The 25,805-nt window shown below is 48.6% G+C and overlaps 2 protein-coding genes across 4 annotated transcripts; one reads left to right on the top strand and one right to left on the bottom strand.

The window, feature by feature from the left end:
• The first annotated feature begins 780 nt into the window (after positions 1–780).
• On the top strand, positions 781–21,224 carry trpm5 (transient receptor potential cation channel, subfamily M, member 5). Its single transcript, XM_040200735.2, has 26 exons — positions 781–902; positions 2,572–2,639; positions 3,599–3,752; positions 3,841–4,018; positions 4,302–4,474; positions 4,564–4,741; positions 5,334–5,398; positions 5,739–5,924; positions 6,101–6,200; positions 6,355–6,473; positions 7,610–7,954; positions 8,471–8,614; positions 14,440–14,563; positions 14,654–14,799; positions 15,603–15,715; positions 15,827–15,928; positions 16,147–16,405; positions 18,155–18,273; positions 18,415–18,547; positions 18,904–19,078; positions 19,203–19,371; positions 19,462–19,640; positions 19,787–19,919; positions 20,480–20,552; positions 20,665–20,755; positions 20,885–21,224. The coding sequence occupies exons 1-26, from the start codon at positions 876–878 to the stop codon at positions 21,016–21,018; spliced, it is 3,687 nt and encodes a 1,228-aa protein (XP_040056669.2). The 5' UTR covers positions 781–875; the 3' UTR covers positions 21,019–21,224.
• Positions 21,225–21,499: 275 nt separating this feature from the next.
• Positions 21,500–25,804, bottom strand: traf6 (TNF receptor-associated factor 6). 3 transcript variants are annotated; one of them, XM_040200778.2, is made up of 8 exons: positions 25,666–25,804; positions 24,440–24,765; positions 24,174–24,324; positions 23,659–23,817; positions 23,499–23,570; positions 23,117–23,194; positions 22,705–23,037; positions 21,500–22,287 (listed from the first exon to the last, which is right to left on the bottom strand). In XM_040200778.2, the coding sequence occupies exons 2-8, from the start codon at positions 24,763–24,765 to the stop codon at positions 21,682–21,684; spliced, it is 1,725 nt and encodes a 574-aa protein (XP_040056712.1). In that variant the 5' UTR covers positions 25,666–25,804; the 3' UTR covers positions 21,500–21,681. The 3 variants fall into 3 exon arrangements, with proteins under 3 accessions (XP_040056712.1, XP_040056723.1, XP_040056702.1); XM_040200789.2 differs by having other exon boundaries at positions 25,589–25,747; XM_040200768.2 differs by having other exon boundaries at positions 25,562–25,740.
• Position 25,805: the final 1 nt, after the last annotated feature.

Here is a 25,805-nt window from a genome sequence, read left to right as displayed (position 1 = left end):
CGGGGTGATAAGTGGCAACTACACGCAACCGTAATTATATTGAGCCAACAAAAGTCCGTTTGCCAAAATGAGGTCCTGTCGGGTCTTCAATGAGTTTTAGTTTAAGCTACATGTAGGTCAAGATAAGATTAATTAAGTCCTTTTTAATTGGTTTTGCTAAGAGAAGAGGGTCCCCTGCAGATTAGGGTGGTCATCATTTTCGCAATAGCTTTAGAAACACAATTAAACCCACGACTGTATGCTAATTACATCGTAATTACTCCTTGATTAAAGCCTCTTTTTTTAAAGTCCTTCAAAGGGCCTGTTGTCACTCACTTTATTGGACTTGTTTATGCTAGAAATAATATTGCGAACACATGTTTGGCGAAATGAGCCGCAACCTTTCACACGTCACTGCTTCCATCGTCGAGCTACTTTAACCAACCGGTCACGATGGATCACAAGGATCTGACATCCATCTAACACTATACTGACGGAATGAACCGTCCACGGACAAGGGCCACGCGTGGTTAGATACGCTGGGACGGTGCAGGTGGTTGGACACAGGAGGAACCACCAGGGCAGGAAGTGAAAATGAGAGGCAGGAAACAATTTTTGTTTTACATGTTGATCTGTTCTAAAATGTTGCACTCACTCACAAACATGGATCCTAAAATGTAAAATAAATAGACGCAGTAAAGCAATGAGAGACATGCAAAGCGGCGGCGCACAGCACAGCCCGGGGGGGGGGTTGGTCGGAATAAAACAAAGGGAAACCTCACCCTTGCACAACTTCCTGCTCTGCCCAGGTAGGAAAGAAAAAAAAAAAAGAAAAAAAACTCATCACCTGTCAGGTGTGTTTCAGCGGGCGGACGGTTGGAACCTTCATTTGAGTCATGCAGGAGAGTGAAGGAACACCTCTGGTGAGTACGGACTGTCTTTCATTCATTCACCGCATCTGCCAAAGGAAAGATTATTCACGGTTAACGGGCGTAATGTCGGTGCACCGAGGCCAAACCCCTCCAACGCACGAGACTCCCATCCAGCTCACGCTGTGTGCGTCAAGGGCGGCAAAGGCAGAACAACCACTCCGTGGTTTGAGTGTCGTATAATAGAAAATAGTTCGTTGGGCATATCTGGAGGATGTAAATATAAAGAGTGACTTTGAGGATGAAGCAGAAGTTGTGGGTTGCATAGTTTCCTTCTTCGCCATAATGACCTACAGTCTTTTTTTTCCCACTTTTCTTCCCCCAGCTATCCTTTTCCTATGTGCAACGTCTTATCTCCTTTGGTTTATTAAAGTGAAAGATTCAGTTTCTTCCCACGATAATTCTACTTCGGATGCCGGGAAATGTTGACATTGAAAAACTGAATATTGATTTTGAAAGAGAGTATTGCTTTTTTCGCTCGTGGGCACGTTCCATTTTAATAGAGGTTTTGGTGAGTGAGAAAGGGGCTTCTGGGCATCGACAAATACACGAATGCTCTCCTAGAAGGAAGCTGTGTGCCTGCTGTAAATCGATTAGGACATCCCAGATCATCATCTCGTCTGCTAGAGAAAGGACAAGTTCATTAAGCCAGACTTCAAGCAAGATGTAGAGAGGGAGTGTGCGAGTGAGTCCATTGGTGCATGCAGCTGAGTTATTTCGATTTTTGCAGGTTTGATTTCTTTTTTTTAAATGAAAATACCGTTGCAGAGATATTTCTGCATGATAAAATGACCAAAAACTCAGGACCATACTGCTTTGCAGTGGTGAGACGGTCCACTGTTGGTCATCAAGGAGCGTGTGTGTGTGTGTGTGTGTGTGTGTGTGTGGGTGTGTCCGAACCTTTGCATGCAAATCGTCCTGTTTGCATATCCGATAGAAAGTTTCCCTCGCAGATCCAGACCTGTAGTCAAATGAAGGCCCCCACAACAAGCTGCTCACTTACATCAGAACAGATGGCTCGCCATGAATTCACTCTCACTGTGTGTGTGTGTGTGTGTTAACCGTCGCACCGCAATTCTATTAAGACACTGTTCCTCCGCATGCCGGCGCTTTGTCAAAGAAAAATGCGCTAGTGCATTTTTTTTTTTTTTTTTGTTGGAATCATTCCTCTCAAACAAGCAAACGAGGCCGGCTGATGAAAGTCTGCGTTCACTCAGGCAAACGGATCTCTATTAATAACGAATGACTTTCCTTCCTGAACTCAGCGTCAGTCTTTGCAAACAAGCATTCACAGATAAACTGCATTTTAATGTAAAACAACGACCGAATACGACCCGGGTCGCACTGTCAAATGCTCCTCCGCAGGGCTCGATGGAAATAAGCACTTTTGACCAAACGGCAATTGACAAAACATTCAACAAGGCCGTTTTTTCCAGCGATTCTGCCGACCGTGTTGTGGCCCAGTTTTCCTCGGTTTCATGTGGATGACTGACAATGTTTTGTGAATTCCTAGTTCGGGCATTAGGCAGGAAGCGTTTTGCATACCAAGCGAGGATGAAAATTCTGCCAGATTTGCATTGACCAGAAGTGTTTGTAGGAGCCTTTCCCCTCTGTGAGGAGAGAGGGGGACTTATAGGGGGGGGGGGGGTGTGTTTGTTTGCAGGGGACGCTGCGGCCACGGACCCGATGTCCTCGATGTGGGGACCTGCTGGAGTGGTCGGAGGAGCACAGGTGTGTGTGAGACAGGTGTCCCCTCCCAAAGCTCTAATCTGAACCGGATCACCGTGGTGTTCGAGATGAAGAGTTCTCCCATCAGATCATGTTCGGGCAGTCAGATCAGAATCAGATCAGAACACATGGTTATACTTTTGTGATTTTGATAAACCCTTTGCTTCCGTCGTGGATGCTGGAGGGAACAAACACGAGGGTTCTGGTGCAGTGAGTTATGTCTGATTCTGTGTCAAACATGGCACATCAAAATAACCAATCACTACCAGTGATTGTGATCATTCAAATATGTTTCTTGCCTTTTATGGTAAAGCAAAAAAAAAATAGACTCTGCATGAATGTGTAATTTGTTTAAAGCCCAAACAAGGAGGCAGAACACACTCCCCTCGGCAGGAATAAAAGGACCACTTGTTCCGGGCCATTAAATCCGAAATCAGCTTTAAGATACAAGGAATACAAGGACTTTTTTTTTTTTTTTACAATACTCACAAGGTGCTCACACAGACTATTAGACAACAAAGTTCAGTGCTGAATGAGGTACTCAGTACTAAGTACTAAGTACTTCTATTGCTTTCAACCGGCAGCGGCTCGCTGAACGCGCTAACTATGCAAGCCGCGTGCTACATTTCTGTACCCGAGCCGTTAGTCACGATGGCGTTATCGGCTTTGACTGCGTGAGTGCAGCACAAAGCGTCCGCTGCCAGCTGACCGGAGGAGCGCGCTCTCATGCACTCTCATGCACTCTCATGCACTAACATGCACTTACAGGCTCTTCTGGCCTCTGCTCGTATATGTTTGCTGCTCCGAATGTTGTTTTACAATTTATCACTGAGCTATAACGATAACAGGACAGGTTAAACCTTTCTATTTAGGAAAACCTCGACATTTGAAGTCAAATGCATATGATTGCCACGCTATGAGCAGGAGGTCAGAGGTCATGAACACACGGATCTTTCTCCCAGTGTCCTGCTGGGCTGCTCCTGCTGCACCACAGTGGATGAGGCTCTGCAGAAGGTCGCCAGAGGCCTCGCCGGCAGGATGAAGGAGAAGAGCCACTGGGCATCCGGAAGGGTGGGCGACATCAACTTCGTTGGCGCTACGAAGACGAGAGGAAAGGTGAAACCAACCAAAAAGTTGCCACGTTCGAGTTTGCAGAACACACCGTTTCGTCTCTGATAACTCGTTGACTCGTCTTTATTTCCAGTTCGTGAGGGTGCGCAGCGATACAGACCCGGTGCTGATCTACCAGATGCTGATGGAGTGGGGCCTCGCTCCCCCACACCTGGTGGTGGCGCTGGTGGGCGGAGACGAAATGACTCAGATGAAGCCTTGGCTCAGGGACATTCTGAGGAAAGGACTCGTGAAGGCCGCACAGAGCACAGGTGATGATCAGTGGGCAAATGGACGGTCATTGATGGAGATGTTGTTGACTGGCACAAAACACCAACAAACACTGAGAGCAAATCTTGTCTTTCGTTTAGATGTTGGAAGTTATTTTCATGTTGTTTTAATTTGCACTATTCCGTTTCAGTAGTAACTTAACCTGCATAATCTTTAAACCAGCTTGGAATCCACAACTTGACGCGCAGCAGGACGTCGACCTCCCTTCCAACGTGCACAAAACATGACCAGACATTTAAATGCAACTGCTCGTGTGCTCTCCAGGCGCGTGGATCCTGACCAACGGCCTCCGCTTTGGCATCACCAAACACTTGGGCCAGGCGGTGAGAGATCACTCGTTGGCCAGCACCTCCTCCAAAGTCCGCGTCGTGGCCATCGGCATCGCGCCGTGGAACATGATCCACAACCGGGAGGCGCTCGCCAGCAACTATCCCAAGGTTGCTGCCGGTGCACAGACAGCACGAAGGGCGAACGGGAAGCGAAACCGGCCGCAGGGCTCTCACGCTGTCCTCTCGCATTCATCAAGGTGGAGGAGCCTGCGGTGTACGAGCCCCAGGACTTGCCTCACGGGTCGGTGTACTCGCTGGACAGCAACCACTCCCACTTTGTGCTGGTGGAGGAGGATCCCGACAGACCAGGAGCCACCAGCGAGATGAGGGTGAAGCTGCTCAAACACATCTCTCTCCAGCGCACCGGATACGGAGGTGAAGCCGCCGTCGCGTCACGACAACCCTCCGCGACAACACCAGAAATCCAATTATTGAACTTTACTTTTTGCATTTATAAATAATAAAAACTGTAAAATCCCATTAAATATTGAAAGTAGGAGTACTCGTTTTATTTAGATGATAAATGCAGTATTTCTCTGTAGTGCTTTGGTGCCAGCTTCGTCTTTTAAGACCTTTTTATATGGCTCGCCGTAATATCATATGGCACAAGTGTGTAAAAGGAGTAAATATATCAAATAAAATAAAGAAACTGTACATGAGCAGACTCCCATACTTTAAAACACCAGTTAGCTAAAGCAGATACCTGCTGCTGCATCGCAGGATTTAAGCCGCAATCCAAAGTGGAGGTCAGAAAATATTTGTACATTTAAAAAAATATTCTAGTTTATAAATGTAAATAGTGCCCCGTGTGCTTTCTTTTTTTCTTTCTCAAAGGAGCCAAATAACACTGAATAAAATATTAGTCAGTTATTATTTGCCTTTGAGAGCGAATGCAGATGTGCGCAGAATGCAAAGGGATGCAGTAATTTGATGTTTCTCCAAATCTGCTCTTCTGCGGTGCATTCAGGGGCAGGCAGTTTCGAGATCCCTGTCCTGTGTTTCCTGGTCCACGGGGAGCCCAAAATCCTGAAGGTGAGCTTCGTTTGACTGTGCTGCTGGTTCGTTGCTCGCCAGCTTCAAAGACGGGATCAACCAACAGGCCTTTCTGAATGTTGCACAATCAAGCAGCGGCTTAGGAATTAGGCTCCGAATCAAATTCTGGTTTGTGCCACCTCCTGAAGTCTCGGTCCCAAAGCCAGCCGGAGGAATCAATTCTGTTTTCACAAAACTAATCTCTCGGGCTCGAAATGTGCACAAACAGACGCACAACTGCGTTCACGCCGCGCCGCCCGACCGATAAGAGCCTTTGTTCGTGCTCGCTGGAGAAGTTCTCCGGTTTGTGAGAGCTGTGTGTGTGTGTTCCTGTTTGCAGAGGATGCACAAAGGAATCGGCAACTCCACGCCGTGGCTGATCCTGGCCGGCTCGGGGGGCGTGGCCGACATGCTGGTCACGCTGATGAACCGAGGCTGCTGGGACGAGGACGCCGTTCGCGAGCTGCTGCTGGACACCTTTCCGAACGCCCACCACGGCACGGACGTCAGGAACTGGGTCAAGCTGGTGAGAGCCGGGAAAATGGGGCACACCAGGGGAGGGTTGGGATTTTCATCCGTATCTCCAAAATGTGCCTTTTGATGACCTAATTTAAGATGGGAATGTGAGGGGGGAGATGGGGCGCTGATAAGTTGTGTTTGTTTTTGCATTAAGTTGTAACGGACCGTCTCCCTTCCAATCAGATTCAGAGGATCCTTGATCACGGGCATCTGCTGACCGTCCACGACCCCGAACAGGAGAGCTCCGAGCTGGACACGGTCATCCTCAAAGCTCTGGTCAAGGGTAAAGCAGCTGGAGAGAGATGTGTGGTTGAGATACGGGAAGTGTTTTCAACTTCACAGCTGCATGGAGAGAAAGAGAGAGAGAGAGAGAGAGAGAGATGGGGGACATTTTGAGCTCTTCATATGTTGTGAATCTTGCATGTTGTGTGTGTCAGCTTGTAAGAGCCAAAGTCAGGAAGCACAAGACTTCCTGGACGAGCTGAAGCTGGCCGTGGCCTGGAACCGGGTGGACATCGCCAAGAGTGACATCTTTAATGGAGATGTGGAGTGGAAGGTGAGTTGACCCGTGAGGAGAAGTTGGTAATCAAACCTTTTTACATCGTCGTTTGGCTTGATCATCAATTAAAGAACCACACAAGCAGGGAGGCCACACTAGTAGTGAGACTTCTAATACACTTTACATAGTCCTGTCTTATTTTGTAGTTTTCTGCTTGTCTCCCTGGGTAACTTCACTTCCTGCCTTGTCCTGTCATCCCCTGTAATTGTCTGATTGTTTCCACCTGGGTCCAATCACCGGCACCTCCCTAGTGTATTTAAGCCGTGTGTGTCTCTTGTGTCACTTGTGGCGTCATTGTCTATCGTCCTGGATGTTCCGAGTTCCTGCCCGCCTTTTTCCCCCCCCTGTTCCTGTGTGTGTTTTTGCCCCTTGCCCTTTTGCTTTTTGACTATTAAAGTATTTTTGCTTTAACCTCTGCATTTGAGTCCTGCCTTCCCCGCATCCCCTGACAGAATGACGCCACAATTAACACAAGAGACACACACGGCTTAAATACACTAGGGAGGTGCCGGTGATTGGACCCAGGTGGAAACAATCAGACAATTACAGGGGATGACAGGACAAGGCAGGAAGTGAAGTTACCCAGGGAGACAAGCAGAAAACTACAAAATAAGACAGGACGTGAACCACACCGTGACAGTTTACTGTATCAGCTTGCTAATATCTGCTAATTAACGCTATCCGACTGTAAAATATAGACATAAAACAAACTGTCATAAACAGGAATATAAGCTATAGAGACCAAGAGCATTTTTTGGTACCAACATGTTTATTTCGATTGTATTTATATCGTTGCTTTTGGAGCCTCGCTCAATATGTCATTTGAGGAACTGTAGTTTTTGGCACCATGATGGCTTCATTTTGCATCGGCGTAGTTTGCCAACACATATCGGTAAAAAAAGTAATTGAGAGGACATTTCACTCGAAAACAAGAAATATGGATCGTGGAGCGTGAATATCGTTGAATATATCGATTCGTTCCCGTCCTTTGAGCCTTTCCAGCTGGCGTTGCTAAAATAGTGTTTTGCATTTGTCTTCCATTCTTAATCTAATTTACTTGATTTACAATCAATCTGAAGGGAACCAGTGACTCATTAGAAAAATAGCCTTTAACAAACGCTCCATCTTTGCAGGCGTGCGACCTTGAAGAGGTGATGATGGACGCGCTGATCAATGACAAACCCGACTTTGTGCGCCTCTTCGTGGACAACGGCGTGAACCTGGGCGAGTTCCTCACCTACGGCCGTCTGCAGGAGCTCTACTGGTCCGTGTCGGAGAAGAGCCTCTTTCACAACCTGCTGCTCAAAAAGTACGAGGAGAAACAGCTTCTGCTCGGAGCCGGAAGGACGCCGGGGCCGCCCGGGCACCATCCGCCCGAAGGCGACAGGAAACCCCGCTTCACCCTCTTTGAGGTCGCCAAAGTTCTGAAAGACTTCCTCCACGACTCCTGCAAAGGCTTTTACCAAAGGGTTCCCACAGTGAGTGAAGCGTGCATCTCCCTCCCACATTGTACTCCTACATTGATTTTGAGATGTCTCAAAATCAATGTCTGCAGTGTTTCTGCCGCCTCGTCAGAGTTTGCATATGTCTGTAAGTTGTCACCATAATTACAGATAGAAAGAGCCGGATCACACCCTGCTTTCATAGGCAATCTCATCTAAATATACCCTCCGTATTTGCAGTTAATTATCCATCTCTGTATGTTGTTAGCACTGTATCAAGCTGTTGAAAAGAAATTACAGCTCAGTTCGTGACTTAATATCGAATTGCTCCTTGGCACAGCGTCTGTCGGCGAAGCGTGTTTCATGTATTTAACATCTCCTGTTCACAGAACCAACCCACCACTTAGAAACTGAACTTTTTTCCAGGCAGCGGAAGTTATTTATTTTGCAATAACGACCACGGATCAGTAGATCATGTGACCCGAGTGATGACTGCTCGCCCCCTTGAAGCTGCGTCCCGGCTGCCGGTTTAATAAAGTGTGTGCGCTGCAGGAGAAGCCGGCGAAGGGCCGACTGTTCCACACCCAGAAGAACATGGCGGAGTCCGAGGAGCGCTGCGAACATCCTTGGAGGGACCTCTTCCTCTGGGCCGTCCTTCAGAACCGACAGCAGATGGCCAACTACTTCTGGGCCATGGTCAGTGTCGTCAGCTCCTGTGCTCGGTTCGCCGGCCGGCTCGTACGACCTCAGGCTCCGTGTGGATCAATCCGCACGAGCCCAAATGTGCCCGCCATTGGCAAAGTTAAACAAACGCCCGGGCTGGTTTGTGTATATACAAGGGCGATGATCCGGGGCAGCGCGGGGAGCAGGTCACTCCCGCCGTATGAAAATGCCGGCCCGGATAAAACGGCATATTTCTAAAGAGCTCGTCTTATCTGCAGGAACGTTATTCAAATGAAGGTCGTGCCACTTCCCGGGGCGGTTCAGTCAGCGAGCTGTGAGGGTAATGCGGGCGTATCTGAACCCCTGATGGAGTTGAGGTGAAACGCATCTCGACGCGAGATTGATGAGCCATTATAGGTTTAAAAGACACCAATCAATAAAAATGTCTCCCATGGGTTCAACGTCTCTTCGGGGGAACCTTTCATTTAGTAATTTCTCTTCCCAAAACTGAGGGAACCAATTATTGTAATCTCCTAAGCGGTCACCCTCATGTGCTCCTTTTCCTGCGTCTCAGTTCAAACATTATTCGAAATGATGGTAATTGCGCTGAGTGTGTGTACAACCCCGACTGAAAATCTTTTTTTTTCTTTTTTTTTTCCCCTCTCACACTCTAACTGGGATATCTGCATTCCTAATTTCATTGTTTGAAGTATCCCTCGCGGTGAAAGCCGCATCACAATTATCCTCGCAGGCTGACTTATGCTCGCAAGATACCCCCATTTATGAATTAAGGAATATGGAGGGTTCAAACGGAGAGCCGTCTGTTTCAGGATGTTGCTCTTCTTTTACGTGAGTCGTGTTAGTTGTATAAAGGTTTCTTCTTCGAGGTGTTGTTGTGCTCATTTTCACTTTGGTAGTTTTTATTTCAACTTGTTTACATGCTGCGGTGTTCATGTTTTTCTGTATTCAGCCGCTGTCAGAAACGCTCCTTTCCAGCGCCGTCTCCTTCAGCCCCCTCGCCTAAAAAAAGCCCAGTGCGCTCTGATTAATTTGTGAGAAAAAAATATGGGGCACCTTGGCCGAGGTGGCTCTCAAACGGCTGTTTGCACATTCAAATGAGCCGAAAAGTCATCGGACAAAAGACGCACTGGTTTGTGTTGTTACACCAAAATGTATGTGCACAACCAGGGAAACGGTTTCTCCTTGATATTCCCCCTTTAAAAGGTTAACGCCAAATTCACAGTATGATACAAGCAAACATAATTTACTATAATGCAAGAACATAAAATGCAGATCTTTCTGTAAATGAAATATCAGCTTCTTCCTTCTGTCCTCGTGCACATTTTGACCTGGAAGGCGCCAAAAAAAATGGTTTAAAGAGTCTGAAAAGTCCTTTTAAAACAGCTATCCGGCCCATTTATATTTGAATCTGAAACTAGGAGACGGTTCACATGCATTGACAGGGAAATCTATTTACTCATCCAACTCACCGTAAGAAAAATAGAAAAAGGCGGCTGCATGTTCTGCTGATTATTTCAACCCTTTAAATATATCAGGTAACTTCCTCTGAAGTAATCGAATGCGTGCTGCACCAACGTGATGTCAGAATATTCTGCAAAATGGGTTTCCAACCCGGAGACGGCCCCCCCGTGGTTAAACGCTCTGAGCAATAAAACACTTATTCTCCCACACAAAGAACACACCCATTCCAGGAGAATTACTTCCATCCGAGGAGCATAAGAGTGCACCATCGTCTGCGCCCTAGATTTCCTCATCATTTGCTTCCCGATTCTTTCAGTAGACCAGCGGGCTTCTTAATCCGTGCTGGAAACGGAGACTTTCTGCTGCAGCAGCTGACTGTCTCGTATCCAGCGCTTGAGGGGTTGTTGTTTTTTTGGCCAAAAACCTCCCAAGTAGAATGACAGACGAAACCAGTCGTGTTGTTTCACAAGATGAGCTTTAAACAAACTTAACGGGCGCCATGTCTCCTGTAACCCTGCTGGCTTTACTGCCTCAACTCTACACGCAGACGGTTCACATTACATTACATTACATTACATGTCATTTAGCTGACGCTTTTATCCAAAGCGACGTACAATAAGTGCATTCAACCATAGGGTACAAACTCAGGAGAACAAGAAACAAGAAAGTGCAATTTCCTCAAATAAGCGAATTTACAATTTGCTATAGATGAGTGACGTCACAAGTACAATTTAAGTGCTGCAATTTGTTAGTCTTTAGTCGAGGTAGAGTCTGAAGAGGTGTGTCTTTAGTTTGCGGCGGAAGATGTGAAGGCTCTCTGCGGTCCTGATGTCTTCAGAGAGCGCGTTCCACCATTTCGGCGCAAGGACAGCGAAGAGTCGAGACCTAGTCGAGTGTTTTGCTCTCAGTGAGGGAGGGACGAGTAGTTTTGCAGATGCAGAGCGGAGAGTGCGGGTTGGGATGTAGGGTTTGACCATGTCCTGGATGTAAGCTGGACCCGATCCATTCACAGCATGGTACGTGAGCACCAGTGTTTTGAACTGGATGCGGGCGGCCACCGGTAGCCAGTGAAGAGAGCGGAGGAGTGGAGTAGTGTGGGAGAATTTCGGAAGGTTGAAGACCAGTCGAGCTGCTGCATTCTGAATGAGCTGCAGAGGTCGAATGGCGGTGGCAGGGAGACCTGCCAGGAGGGAGTTGCAGTAGTCCAGGCGGGAGATGACAAGAGCCTGAATCAGTACCTGCGCTGCCTTCTGAGTGAGAAGGGGACGTATTCTCCTGATGTTGTAGAGCGTGTATCTACAGGATCGCGTTGTCGCAGTGATGTTGGGAGTCAGGGAGAGTTGGTTGTCGAGTGTGACGCCGAGGTTCTTAGCAGTCGAAGTGGGCGTTAGCACAGAGTTTCCAAAGTTGACTGTCAGGTCCTGGGTAAGCGAATCATTTCCGGGAAAGAGAAGTAGTTCAGTCTTGTCGGGGTTGATTTTCAGATGGTGGGCGGACATCCACTGAGAGATGTCAGTTAGACAGGCAGAGATCCGAGCCGCCACCTGGGTGTCCGAGCGAGGGAAGGAGAGAATTAGTTGGGTGTCATCGGCATAGCTGTGGTAGGAGAAGCCATGCGAGCGAATGACAGCGCCAAGAGAGTTGGTGTAAAGCGAAAACAGGAGGGGACCCAGCACGGAACCCTGAGGAACTCCAGTAGTAAGAGGACACGGTTCCGACACAGATCCTCGCCAGGTTACCCGGTAGGTGCGGCCATCGAGGTAGGACGAGAGAAGGGAGAGAGCAGAGCCTGTGACACCAAGTTCTTGAAGGGAGGAAATAAGGATCTGGTGGTTGACCGTGTCAAATGCAGCAGAGAGGTCCAGAAGGATGAGGACAGAGGAGAGAGAGGCGGCTCTAGCAGTGTGGAGTTGCTCAGAGACAGCAAGGAGAGCAGTCTCTGTAGAGTGGCCTGCCTTGAAACCTGACTGGTGGGGGTCAAGGAGGTTGTTACAGTGGAGATAAGAGGAGAGTTGATTAAAGATAGCACGTTCAAGGGTTTTGGACAAGAAGGGAAGAAGAGAGACCGGTCTGTAGTTGTTTTCTTCAGAAGGGTTGAGGGTGGGTTTCTTCAGGAGAGGGTTGACTCTTGCCTCCTTCAGAGAATTGGGAAAACAGCCAGATAACAGAGCGTTGTTGATGAGAAAGGTAAGGAACGGAAGAAGGTCAGGTGCGATAGATTGTAGAAGATGTGATGGAATGGGGTCAAGAGGGCAGGTGGTCGGACGGGCAGAGGTTACTAGGGTAAGAATTTGGTTAGGAGAGAGGGCGGTGAAAGAGGGAAGTGAGGGCGAAAGAGGTGAGGTCGGTGGGACGCGAGAAGTAGGTGGTGGGTTTGAGAAGGAGGAGCGTATGTCAGCTATTTTCTTGGTGAAGTAGTTGACAAAGTCTCCCGGAAGAAGGGTGGAGGGGGGAGGAGGGGTAGGGGGTTCGAGGAGATTGGAGAAGATCGAGAAGAGTTTTTTGGGGTTAGAGAATGAGGATTCGATTTTGGACTGGTAGAAAGAGCTTTTGGCAGCAGAGATAGAGGCAGAGAACGAGGAGAGGAGAGATTGAAATTCAAGCAGGTCGTCAGGTCGTTTATATTTACGCCATCTCCTTTCCGACGCTCGCATGGTGGCTCTCATGGCACGGACCGGTTGAGACAGCCACGGAGCCGGAGGGGATTTGCCAGTCCGTCGTGTCGTAAGAGGGCAGAGAGAGTCTAGAGAGGAGGAAAGAGATGAGAGGAGAGTCTCTGCAGCAGCGTTCGGATGCAAGAGTGAGAAGGAGTCAGTTGAAGGGAGAGCTGATAGAACAGAGGATGCCAGCGAGGAGGGAGAGAGGGAGCGAATATTGCGACGAGCCGGTATAGAGTTAGTCAATGAAGGAGGTTTGTTAGTTATAGAGAGTGGAAGGGAGTAAGAGATGAAGAAGTGATCAGACACATGAAGTGGAGTTACAGAGAGGTTAGTGGTAGAGCAGTTTCTAGTAAAGATGTAGTCAAGGTGATTGCCGGCTTTGTGAGTAGGAGGAGAGGGAGTGAGTGACAGAGCGAAGGAAGAAAGTAGGTGTACGAGGTCAGATGACTTCTCTGTCTGGATGTTGAAGTCACCCAGGAGGATGACCGGAGGACCATTTTCGGGGAAATTAGACAGGAGAATGTCCAATTCTTCCAAAAAATGACCTAAGGAGCCTGGCGGACGGTAGAGGACAATGATGGTTAATTGTACCGGGTGAGTGATTGTTACAGCATGGAATTCAAAGGACAATGGGGTGGATGGTGGTAGAGGGTAGAGAGAAAAGCTCCATTTGGGTGAAATGAGTAGACCTGTGCCACCACCCCTACCAGTGGGCCTGGGAGTGTGGCTGAAGGAGAAGGCGGAGGAGAGAGCGGCTGGGGTGGATGTGTTCTCGGGTGTGATCCAGGTCTCGGTCAGAGCGAGGAAGTCGAGTGACTGCTGGATAGCAAAGCCGGAGATGAAGTCAGCCTTGCGAGTCGCTGACTGGCAGTTCCAGAGACCTCCTGTGACGAGGTGCTGGACGTGTGAGGAGCGGGTGGGATAGGAGAGAGAGGAGAGGTTACGATAGAGAGCAGATCTAGCCCGAGGCCTGTAGTATCTGCGGGAAGAGATTCGAACAGGCACGGGTGAAGGGGTCAAACACATTATTAAAAATAGCAGAAGAAGGCGCCGCATTCAGCCGCCCCGAAGACTGCCACGAAAGACTCCTTTGTCTTTGTTCTGCTCGTCTTGACTCCACGAAAGACTCCTTTGTCATGAATGAAGCGGTAACTGTGGCTTTTCTCAACATTCACAAAGAACTATTTGGCACATCCACCATCTGAATGAGTCATTCGTTAACACACATCAGGAACCATTTATTGCCAAAATATGTCAGACATACACGGAATTTGACTTGATTGGTGCAGAACAGCAGACAGTTACACAGTGGACCAGAAGGTTAGTTTGTTAGTGATAATGAGCTGAATAGTGACTCACAGCGATGAGGGGAAATAACGGGCCAAGCCCTTTAAGTTCGAGACTTCTCTTTCATGACCTCAAAACCACTTCGGTCGTATCCAAGGTGCCTCTCTCGCTCAGACTGACAGGCGGAGACGATCAGCCACCGTGCCTCCCAACGCTGTGGTAAATGCAGGGGGAGGACGTCTGTGCTTCCGAATACGCTCACTCGAGCAGCGCGGCGCGGCTAACGTATCATTTGAGTGGTGAATTACACACCCCGCGGGTTTTTGCAAGTGCTGCAGCCTGACGCTCTCCAAAACTCTCGACTAGACTTCTCAGATCCGTCTCTCAGACCCCGGGTTTCTGAGACGCCGCTTTCTTTTAATCCTTCAGGGCCCCGAGGCAGTTGCGGCAGCGCTGGCGGGTTGTAAGATTCTGAAAGAGATGGCGCGACTGGAATCCGAGGCAGAGTCTGCGCGCAGCATGAAGGAGGCGAAGTACGAGCAGTTTGCCCTTGGTGAGTACATGAACCGTTGCGCCGCGGTGGCCAGGCGGCCGACCTCAAGCAACACCTGCCCTTTTGTACCCGCTCTTCTGCTTGTGGCAGACGTCTTTGGAGAGTGCTACTCCAACAGCGAGGACAGAGCTTACGCCTTGTTGGTGAGACGAACTCACTGCTGGAGCAAATCCACGGTCCTCAACTTGGCCACCGAGGCAGACGCCAAAGCCTTCTTTGCCCACGATGGAGTTCAGGTAACGGGGGCACGCGTGCTCTTTTAGATTTTCTGGCTCGTACCTTTGTTTTGAGTTTGCATTTGAACCTGTTGCATGCGTGTTCTGTCTGTCGCAGTATACCTGTTTTTCACTTCACCTAAAACACTTTCGGTGCCCCAGTCAGACTGTAGGCAAATGTACTCAGATGTACATACAACGGAAGCTAAATCGGCCTGGTTTGTTCACAAACTGGGATTTTCATGGCGTGTCCCCACAACCTTTGCAGTATTGGCCATTGCCCTGAGCTTTGCATTGGGAGCCCTTTGATACTGTATTTTAAAGTCATCTCACTCGCCTCGTCATTGGACTCCATTATCTGTTCCATTTTACAAAGACCGATGCCCTTGACTTCACAAAGTCAACATTCGGAGTTCATCTGTATTCCATGTCAGCAGTGAAAGGACAGTTAATGTGCACGCAGTCTTGGGTGGGGGGGGGGGGGGTGTTTTTATTGGTCCGTTACGAATGGAGGATGGACCCATGAACGACCATCTCCTGAAAGCGACTCGTCAGACTGCAGCAAGAAAGCTGCAGAGAAGAAAACGTTTTGCTCGTCTTATGAAAGGGTTCCTAGAGGGGAGGGGGGGCAATAAGCATTATTCATCTGCTAACCAGCTGGGATGACTCCCTGTCGATGGCTGCCGTGGATTCAGTCACAAGACTGAAGGGCAGAAACACTCTCAGGCGGCTGACGCCCCCCGGTGGCGAATTTCACTCGTATGCCGAGTTAGTTCCTTGATGTCTTGATGACCGACGATACGGATCTGGACTGCTTCTGGCAGGCCCTCCTCACGAAGATCTGGTGGGGGGCGATGACCACGGACACGGGCATCTCCAAGCTGGTGGCGTCTTTCTTCTTTCCACCGCTCATCTGGACCAACCTCATAAAGTTCAGGTGATGAAGCGAAGGGCTTCTCCTCGGGCCGTGTGGATGCGCCATGCGTCCCTTTGTTGTGTGCACTGACTGACTCTCTCTCTCTCTCTCTCTCTCTAACGTGCTCCTCAGCGACGAGGAACTCGACAACAAGCTCAGCCAAGGGCAGTTTGTGGAGCTGGACAGTCTGGACACGGAGAAGGCTTTACTGCTGAGCGACGACGACGACCCTTTGTCAGTTTGCACTTCAACTCCAATGAAAAAGAATCGGAAAAAGTCTTTTTAGATGTTAAACTGCTTCTATTTCATAAATTCACAATCTCATCCAATGTGAACCGACAGTAAACCTGTCACATTTTCTGTTATCGCCCCCCAAAGCGGAAGTTATACACACACTAAAACATGATGAAACACTTATACCGTAATAAAAATGAGTAAAACTGTCTCCAAAGGGACCCGTCGCCTGAGGGCCAGGGGGCCCAGAGCTGCGCCTCCGTCTGGTGGCGGTTCCTACACCGCCGCTGGCGCCGCTTCTGGAGCGCCGCCGTCACCGTGTTCCTCGGCAACGTCATCATGTACTTCGCCTTCCTCTTCCTCTTCACCTACGTGCTCCTGCTGGACTTCCGGCCGCCGCCGCCCCTCGGCCCCGGGCCCACGGAGATAATGCTCTACTTCTGGGTCTTCACCTTGGTGCTGGAGGAACTCCGACAGGTGATCGCCGCGGCAACCAGACTCCCCCGTGTGCTTTTAGAATCCACATTCGGAGTTCTCCCATCGTTGTTTCGCGTTCGTTGAGGATACCCACGTGACCATCAGTGGGAATCGCTGCAATGAGCTGATCTCGCACCGTTTCATGGTTGACGTTGGCAGATTATTCCATCGCCTCCGTATGATGTCAGCCTGGGAGAGATTTAAGTATTTAATCAATTCCAAGTATTAAGAACACACCAATTAAAGTAATGACATTTGATTAATGTGCTCTCAGTCTCTCAAGTAAAGAGCAAAGGAAGACTTGACTTTCAGTACAGCTTTTATTTAAATATCTTAGTTATGAATTCATTTTCTTAAACCCGATGAAACCGGATCAAATAGAAGTAGAGTTGCGACTCCTGGGGGTATTTTTCCATTTTGGGGCATTACAACCTGGAATTTCAATGATTTAGATTTAATGCCTTATATTTACAACGGTTTGTCAAAATTGGTCAAAGATTTCTGACAATTAAAAAAGGGAAAAGTGTCACGTGCATATCTATTCACCCCTTTTTGCCACGACTCCCTAAATGCATAAATTACCTTCAGAAGTCACATCATTTGTTAAAAACATGTTCCCAGTCTCTTCTTAAAAGACCACAAAGACAAAGAAATTGCGGCGAACAGGTCAGCGACAAAGTTCTGGGTTATTAAAAGAAATATCCAAAAACGTCCCACAGCGCATCAATAAATCCATTATCACACAATGGAACGGCCTTTGCAGCGAAAGCGTCCAAAGAGGAGCAATACTCTCGGCAGGAGAGCAGAATATTAATCTGAGAGGCGACAAAGAGACCAAAGATAACCCCGAGGGGGCTGGAGGACATTGGACTGTCTGTCCATGAGCGAAAAGCCGTTGATTCAATATAGAAATTAAAACATCCCCGAGGTCCCCCACAGACGCCTCAAGCATGTTTTATTTCTCCCATTTTGTCGCCGTCTTTGTTTGTGTTGCCATATCCTTCGCATTCTTTAATAATGGATTAAACGCTCCTCGGTAGGATGTTAAAGGATTCGTTCATTTCTTTTTAGAACGCTGACCTTCTTTGACCTTCCTTAAGAGCCTCTTGCTCTTCGGGGTGCTCACTCAGAGATGTTGCTCATCTGCTTTACAGAACATGAGAGTGCAAATGTGCATAAGCATGTATGTATGTGTAAGCACGCATGTATTTATGCATGGATGTACATGTGTATACACACATATATATATATACATTATTGTATATGTATATGGTGTATGTGTACATGTGTGTATATGCAGTACAGCTGAGCCTCACACAGCCGTCCTCCACTTCCCACATCTTGTTCTTAAGAGCCGCCGGGGGGCCGCTCTGAATGCACTTCCAGGTTCCCCTTTTCGTTCCACAGGAGAGAAGCCGACCTCACACTCTTAAGTGCTGCAGACATTTTACAGGCCTTGGCAACGTGGAGGACATGCATGTGCTTCTAGAGCAGCAGTACTCTGTACCTGCCAACTCCCTCCTGACCTCGCAGGGGTGACTTGGAGGACGAAGGCATATTGTGTGATTTTGAAGGCTACGTCAAAGCCTCATTGAGCCATGAACAGCCGGACCTTCAGGCTTCTCACACATTATGATGTGTTGAAAGACGAAAACATCTGGTTTTCTCATGAACTCAATTTGATTTGATTTTTTTTTCAAAAATGTACAAATAATTACCGTAATGCGTGAACCGTCTTCTCTGACACAGAGCTTCTTCACGGACGAAGAGATGAGCATCTTGAAGAAGTTCAAACTCTACGTGGAAGACAACTGGAACAAGTGCGACATGGTCGCCATCTTGCTCTTTGTGGTCGGGGTTTCGTGCAGGTAACTGCAGCGTTCAACATAAAATGACGCGGTTTGTTGTCACCGCGGCTTGGAATAGAGCATTAAAACAAGCGAGCAACAAGAATTACTGAAAGGCAAGAGGGAGTAAAGCAAACAGTTCTTCCTGTGTTGGGTTGGCAGGATGGCTGAGGACACGTATGAGGCGGGCCGGACCGTCCTGGCGATAGACTTCATGGTGTTCACTCTGCGTCTCATCCACATCTTTGCCATTCATAAGCAGCTGGGCCCCAAGATCATCATTGTGGAACGAATGGTGAGCTAAACAAAGCATCGTAGATGTGATCCTTTTAAGGGAGACAACACAAGGCTGGTTTTAATGTTCCAAAACACTCTCTAAGTCTCTTTAAGCTCCCCTGCACAAAATGGGAGGCCTTTAAGTGATGCCCACGGGTTTTTGGATATGCACACTTATCTCAAAGCCAACCTTGTTCAAGAAGTCTGTTGAAGGAATAAAAGAAGGTGTTTGTTCAGTCGAACAGCCCGCCGCTGGTTACGTTAATCGCAGTATAAACGACATTATTGGTGCAATATCCGCCATGTCAAGAGCGTAGTGAGACTTTGAGTACAGTAACAAAGTCAATAAAGCCGTTTTTTTCCCCCCCTTCACAGATGAAGGACGTTTTCTTCTTCCTTTTCTTCCTGAGCGTGTGGATGATCGCGTACGGCGTCGCCACCCAGGCCCTTCTCCACCCCAACGACCCCCGGATCGACTGGGTGTTCCGCAGGGCCTTGTACCGCCCTTACCTGCACATTTTTGGCCAGATACCCCTGGAGGAAATAGATGGTAAATTACAGCAACTTTTTGAATATGCGGCGTGACTCGTTTAGAATCGTTGCATGCAATCGGTCGGCGCTTACTGCCGGCCTCGTGTCTTCTGATCTCATTGTCTCCGTTTAACTGAGCGCAGCTGCTCGAATGCCCGAAATCAACTGCACCAACGACTCGGAGGAGATCATCCTGGGCCTGCGCCCCCCGTGTCCCAACATCTACGCCAACTGGCTGGTCATCCTGCTGCTGGTCATTTTCCTTCTCGTCACCAACGTCCTGCTGCTCAACCTGCTCATCGCCATGTTCAGGTGGGGAAAAGCCCGCCGGACGCTGACACGCGCGCGTGCGCTCCAGACACGGGCTGACGTTGACGTCTTTATTTCTCCGCTCTCGCGCAGCTACACCTTCCAGGTGGTGCAGGGCAACGCAGACATCTTCTGGAAGTTCCAGAGGTACAACCTGATCGTGGAGTACCACAGCCGTCCGGCACTGGCCCCGCCCTTCATCATCATCAGCCACCTCTCTCAGCTCCTCCTCAGCCTGGTCAAAAAGCCCGCCTCCAAGCACGAGCATCTTGGTAAGACGGGTCGTATTCATTTGAAAACAGTTGAGTGTGACTCATGAGGCTAAATTAGGTGTGAAATGCTGGAAGACCGGCTGTGCTCCGTGCATGATTTGTAATTGGACTACCTGTGTGTGTGTGTGTGTGTGTGTGTTTGCTAGAGAGGGAGCTGCCTGAGGGTCTAGACCAGCGTCTGATAACGTGGGAGACGGTGCAGAAGGAGAACTACCTGGCCAAACTGGAGCACCAGCATTGGGAGAGCAGCGAGGAGAGACTCAAGAGCACTTCCTCAAAGTAATTGTTTTTCCAAAAATCTGGAGACCTTTCATACGGTGAGGGTATCTGTGATCAGCCCACAGGACAGTGCCGTGGACTGTACATGAGAGGTGGAGGTGGTCACCGTGGTGTCATCGATCGGTTTGTGGGCCGTCGTTTAGCTTTTTTTGAATGATTAGATCGTGGAGCTACGGTTGTATAATAAACTTTCTAATCGACCAAAAGGGAACACAAACAATAAAAGCACAACTCCCAGAAGAGACAACACGTGTTCACAACTAACAACTCAAATCTTTACGGTCAGTTTCCCTTTGAATTAACCATCATTTACTAAATAAACATCGCGCTGCGAACAAGAAGACTTGGAAACAGAGACCATGAACTTGTTTGTTTACACTGAGGGAATAAATCAAGTGAGAAGTTGAATCATTTTCTCATAGACTTCTATACAAATCAGACTTCAGTCGTCGCCCCCTAATGGCCGTTAGAAAGAATGCAGGTTTAAGGCGCGGCTGCACTGGCTTCACTTTTGAGGCCCAGACGCTGATGACAGGAGCCTTTCTTCATGTGTGTCCAAGGGTTCAGAGCTTGCTGAAGATCGTCAGTGGGTTCAAGGACCAAGATAAGCGACTGGTATCCATGGATGCTCAGGTAAGTCGGAGATGTTCGGTCGTCAAACCCGTATTGTGTTGCATTTATCACTCACTTGTAAGTCACGTCAGAGAGACTTTGCATAAGCCCACTTTTCTGGCGTCGCCTACAGGTCAGATATTGTGGAGAGGTGTTGTCCTGGATGGCAGAGTGCTTCGCTCAAAGCACACTCAAGTGCGGGAAAGATGCGCCGAGAGCTCCAAGTGAGTCAGAAAGCTGAAGGAGTGACTCGTAGTGAATATGCACGTGACAATTGTAGCGGGCTGTGATTGTACTCCTGTATTACTGTGCACGTTATGACCTAACTAAATATAAATATCATGACGTTACAGTGTCCCTGAGCGGCACCAAGGACGCGCCCGAGAGTCCACCGGAGAAAAAAGTCCAATCAGAAGAGAAGGCGGCGGCCAGACCGGGCCACTCGGGATATGGAGCCAAAAAAAAGCTCCCATATATTGACGAGTAAAAGGGATAACGGCAACTGCAGCACACAGACAGCTATTTAAGAAATACTATGAAGCCTTTAATATTTTGAGGTGGGATTGGTGGGAAAGGTGATTGATTTGTGAACTTCAAATTTTAAATAATTATTTCACAAATGCATACTGGCTTTTTGAGAGTTGTCGGGACGGTTACCTGTGGTTTATCACAATAAACAAATTTGATGAATTACCTCTCATTGACTTTTTTGCTTTTCAAGATTACATTTTGTTAGCCCAGACTTCTATTTATGTACATTTCTTATAGGAAATACGTTGCTTTAGGGCAACAACAACAAGTAAACATTTTGGTTACTTGGTTTAAATGGAAAAGAAATGCATGAATGTCTTAATTTATGGTTAGATAAATTCAGATTACAACACACTTGTTCTTTACATGAGAAATTATTGTCCGCTCCAATATTAAAAACATACTGAATTAAAAATGTAGCATAATGTAGCTAAATTACATTAAAAAGCATTGTTCTGTTTTATTGATTAAAACAAAAATCACAGACATTTAAAAAGGTGGAGGACAAATAAATACAAGGATACTTGCAGCGTCCCCGATGTGCATGATTTAAAATGAATCGAACAGTATTCAAACACTGACATGTGGTCTGCTGACATCTCGTCGTGCGAGTTTGACTTTAGTCCCTCGAAACTGAGGCCTCGGGTCCCCTGGGCTGCACGGTCGGCCCGTCGCGGTGAAGCACATTGTCAAAGCGCGGCGTCACTTCGCAGCGAATGAGCAGAGTGTCATCTTTAACAAAGGCTCTCTGAGTCAGCTGATGCAGGTGCAGAAAGGTGACGTAGCCGAAGCCTTTGGGGTTGCGCTGGATGAGCGGCTTCTGGAAGGCCTGCAGGTCCGGCTTGGTCTCCATCACCTCGACGTGGTGCTGAGCCTCGGGGCCCTGGTCCAGGATGGCCAGGCGGATGGTGCCCTGGAAGGGCCAGCTCAGCTGCCCGTCGAATGCCCCTTGCATGGTGTGGACAAAGAGGGAGATGAAGTTGGAGCAGCGCGGCGCGTTGGGGGTCTGCAGGTGGAGGCGCAAGCACAGCTTGTAGCCAGGGCGGCCCGTGTAGAAGCCGGGGCTGTGCTCCACCACCGGCTGGCCCGCCTCCTGGTTCCGCAGGTGGGCGGAGAAACCTCTGAGGCGCCAGATGAAGATGCCGTGGCACTGCTGTGACTCCAGCTCCTTCACGGTGTCCTCCAGCAGCGACACGCGGCGCCTGAGCTCAGCGAGCTGGCCGGCCTGTGGCGGACACGGGAACAATGTGTCACATGACCAAAGCCTGCACGCGTGTTTCGTCACAGAGGCGCTCTTCGGCAACGATGCATAAAAGCTTAGCTAGCTAATGGCTATGCTAATAGCTGTGAGCTCTATTTTTTGTACCGCTGCTTAAGGGAGATAATTTGTTTTCATTAAAGAAATTATTAATTAATTATTTTTAATTAACTGCCTTTTTAAAAATCCCATGACAGGTAAAAAAAGTTTACTTCTGTTCAGACACAATATCAAAAATGTCTGCTCAAACAGGCAGAGAGCAACTGAACCATCTGGGAAAACAAATGGAGACACGAGACGAACTGAACAAGAATATAACTCGATGGCTTAAAACATCCCGGGTCCTGTGGCTACACATACCGGTACCCGAGGACGTCCCTTTACCTGCGTTTCCTTTAGGATGATGAGCTCCCGCAGCTGGTGGTCCTGCTTTACAAGCCGTCCGTCCATTTCCCTGAGCCTCTGCATCCCCTCAGCGGGTTGACTCGGCGCACAGCTGTTGCTGCTCATGCTGCTCGGGGCCCCTCTTGGTCCACTGCAGACCGCCGCCAATGCTGCTGTGGCCCCTTGATCCTCGGGGTAAGCGGAGGGCGCCGGCGCCCACAGGGACTTGGGCGTGGTGCCGTTGAGGCTGAGGCCGCGCAGGAACTCGGCCATGTAGCGCATGTGCATCTGCGTGAACTCCTGCATGTGCTGAGCCAGGTTGTGGCGCTGCATCTGCAAGGAGGTAAACTGTTACAGCGGGTGTGTATCGAACGGTGGACAGTGTGTCGGAGATTTGAACGCGATCACTTACGCTCTCCTTGCACCCGAAGGCGCTGAAGTTGCAGGCGATTGGTGCTTTCGGACAATCTGTGTCACAGTGAGATTCAATCTGAAATAAAAACGTCATCAGCTCAGCTATATTTATGTCCATTTATAAAAAGTCAGTTATTGCTGTGTCATTGTGTACGGATGTAATGGGTTCAATTGTCTTGGAAATGGGTAACTTCCGGTCTCATGCAAAAATCCATTGTCTATATATTAACAACTGCACTTGCAGCAGAGATGTGTACGTGCGTGGAATACTTCCCCATTCACGTGAACACAAGTTACCAAAAATGCTAAAAAAATTGACCTGTAAAGAATTTAGCAGAGGCCGTTTTACTTTTTTAAAACGGCACAGTGTCATAACTCACCTGGTCTCTGATGAGCTCCAAGTCGCAGAACAGGCACTTGACAATGGCGAACGGACACCGCTGCTGATGAAGCTGAAGGAGCAGCAAAAACAGCCTGTGAGGAGGCAGCTGTGCGACTCTCCTCTGAGAGGAGCGGTTAAGATAAGCCGGCCCACGGTACCTTTCTCTCTTCGTAGAAAAAGCTCGCCACACAATCGGGACAGGACACGGGTCTCTTTTGGCACTCGGCGGTTTGGTGCTCCTCGAGGCGGCTCTTTCTCACCGCCTGCTGGCACTGTGAGCAAGGCACAGTGGCAAACTGACACCGCCCCAAGTGATTCTGGGGGGATAAAACAATGCAGTTCGTTTTACACTGTGGCACAAAGAGTGGTCCAATTCCATCGTCCACACAAGACAGATTGCAGTTTCATTACTTGGCATCTGATGCGGGTTTTTTTGTGCAGAGTGAGAGGAGATGTAGGAATTAAAAACTGACATGGTGATGACAGGGGAAGTAGAAGATCACCAACAACTGACCTAAGTGGTCCATTCAGTGATGAATGCTGGGTAAATAAAACACATATCGAAGTAACCACAAAAAACAAAATCTACTAAGAAACTTCAAACGCTTGTGTTTTTAAACTCGTATTTCCTCTTTCCAGTCTGAGCTGCTTTTAAAGTCAGATGTGTGCTCACCTCTAAATGCCGGAGCTCCATTTTGTCGGCACAGTCAGAGTTGGGACAGCGAACGGTTAGCGATAGGATCTCACGTTTGGCAAAGTTGTCCGGGAACAGCTGGTCTTCCAACAGCCTCTCGTTGTCCACGGGGCACCTCTGTCCCGTGTCGCTGTTACGCGGGAGAATAAGGTCAGCAGTAATTAATACAGCACACTGCGCGTGCTGCACAAATGGTCGTCGCTTTGACACGCGGAGCACACTCGTGGTTTTGCACCGTAGCCTACCGGATGGACTTCTCGATGCAGTTCTTGCAGAAACGGTGACCACAGGGCGTTTGAATGGCGTTCCTCAAGGCCATGAGGCAGATCGGGCACTCGTATTTGCTCTCGAGGGGGGGGTCGAACTCCACGTCGTAGCCCTGGAGGGGCGCAGGGGCCTGGAGGCTGGCGGAGGAGCCGCTGATGAAGGTGCCGGGGCTCTCCGACGGGCTCAGGAGGGATTCCCGTTCCTTTTCCATCATCGCCAAGGCGCAGCCGGACAGCTCTCCTCCGACGGGCCCTTCATAGCTGTCCTCCTGCAAACTCCCCTTACCGCTTTCTGCGGACGCCATCTGTGGAGAGCGAGGCCACACGTCGGCTATCAGGTGGGAGGAGTGGCAACACGGTTATCATGTGCGTCGATATCCCATATGTTTTGGCATCAGTGGTGAAGAAAGCCGAGCAAAGACTGTTCTACTGGAGACAGACAAAACGCCATCGGGGCCACTCTGATAGATATAGATAGATAGATGTATAGATAGGTAGATGGGTCACCATAATTGGTTCATGGTGCCAATAGGGCCCTTATGTGACATTTTTTTATTGAATAATCGATTTGTTTTCCAATAATAACTTTTTGTCATTGATTTTGTGTTACAGCGAGGTGAGGTTGTGTTTCTTTTAACCTTTAAATTAAACCACCATCATCATTTCTAAATTACTTTACGAAAAGCAATGAATCCTTCAATTAGAAAGATGTCCTGACTGTGTGTGTGTGTGTAGTTTAACACAGTGCGGATGTGCCACACGCATGAATCATGCTTACAAATAGCGTTTTACTTAAGTTTAATACTTGAGCTAAAGTTCCTCTTCGCGGACGAGGCAGCGGCGCCGCTGATGCTACGCCCGTCGCGGAAAGTACGGCGTAAAAATCACTACTTTTCACAATAAGCGTGACTCAACAAAGTCCCACTTCGTTAGCTCGCGTAAGCTAACACGGTGGCGAACCACCTCACAGCGGATACGTCGAGACGTCGGCGTCGCTGTCAGCTGCTGTTAGCACTGCTCGGACACGCACCTGGATGCGGAACTACGACTTTTGAATCTTAAGTGGCGTGAAAAGAACGATTGAGAACAATATGTACTGACCGAAACAGCGGCGACGGCCAAACTCACATCCTGTTCACCAACAACGGCGCTCGGGAACTGACCACAGCCGTGGACGCCGATGTTACTCGTGTATTAATACGCACCTTTTCACTCGAAAATGTCTGGAACTTTTTCGTTTCTGCAGAATTTCCTGTTTTTCTTTTCCAGACGTCATCAGCGGTGCTCGCGTGGGGTTTTTTTTAGGGGGTGGAGGGAGCGCGCGCTCGGGCGTTTAGCGCCCCCG

This window comes from Gasterosteus aculeatus, chromosome 12 (assembly GCF_964276395.1).
Source record: "Gasterosteus aculeatus chromosome 12, fGasAcu3.hap1.1, whole genome shotgun sequence".
Taxonomy (NCBI): Eukaryota; Metazoa; Chordata; class Actinopteri; order Perciformes; family Gasterosteidae; genus Gasterosteus; species Gasterosteus aculeatus.
The sequence above is the reverse complement of the archived record's forward strand: the minus strand, read 5'-3'. Positions and strand labels throughout refer to the sequence as shown.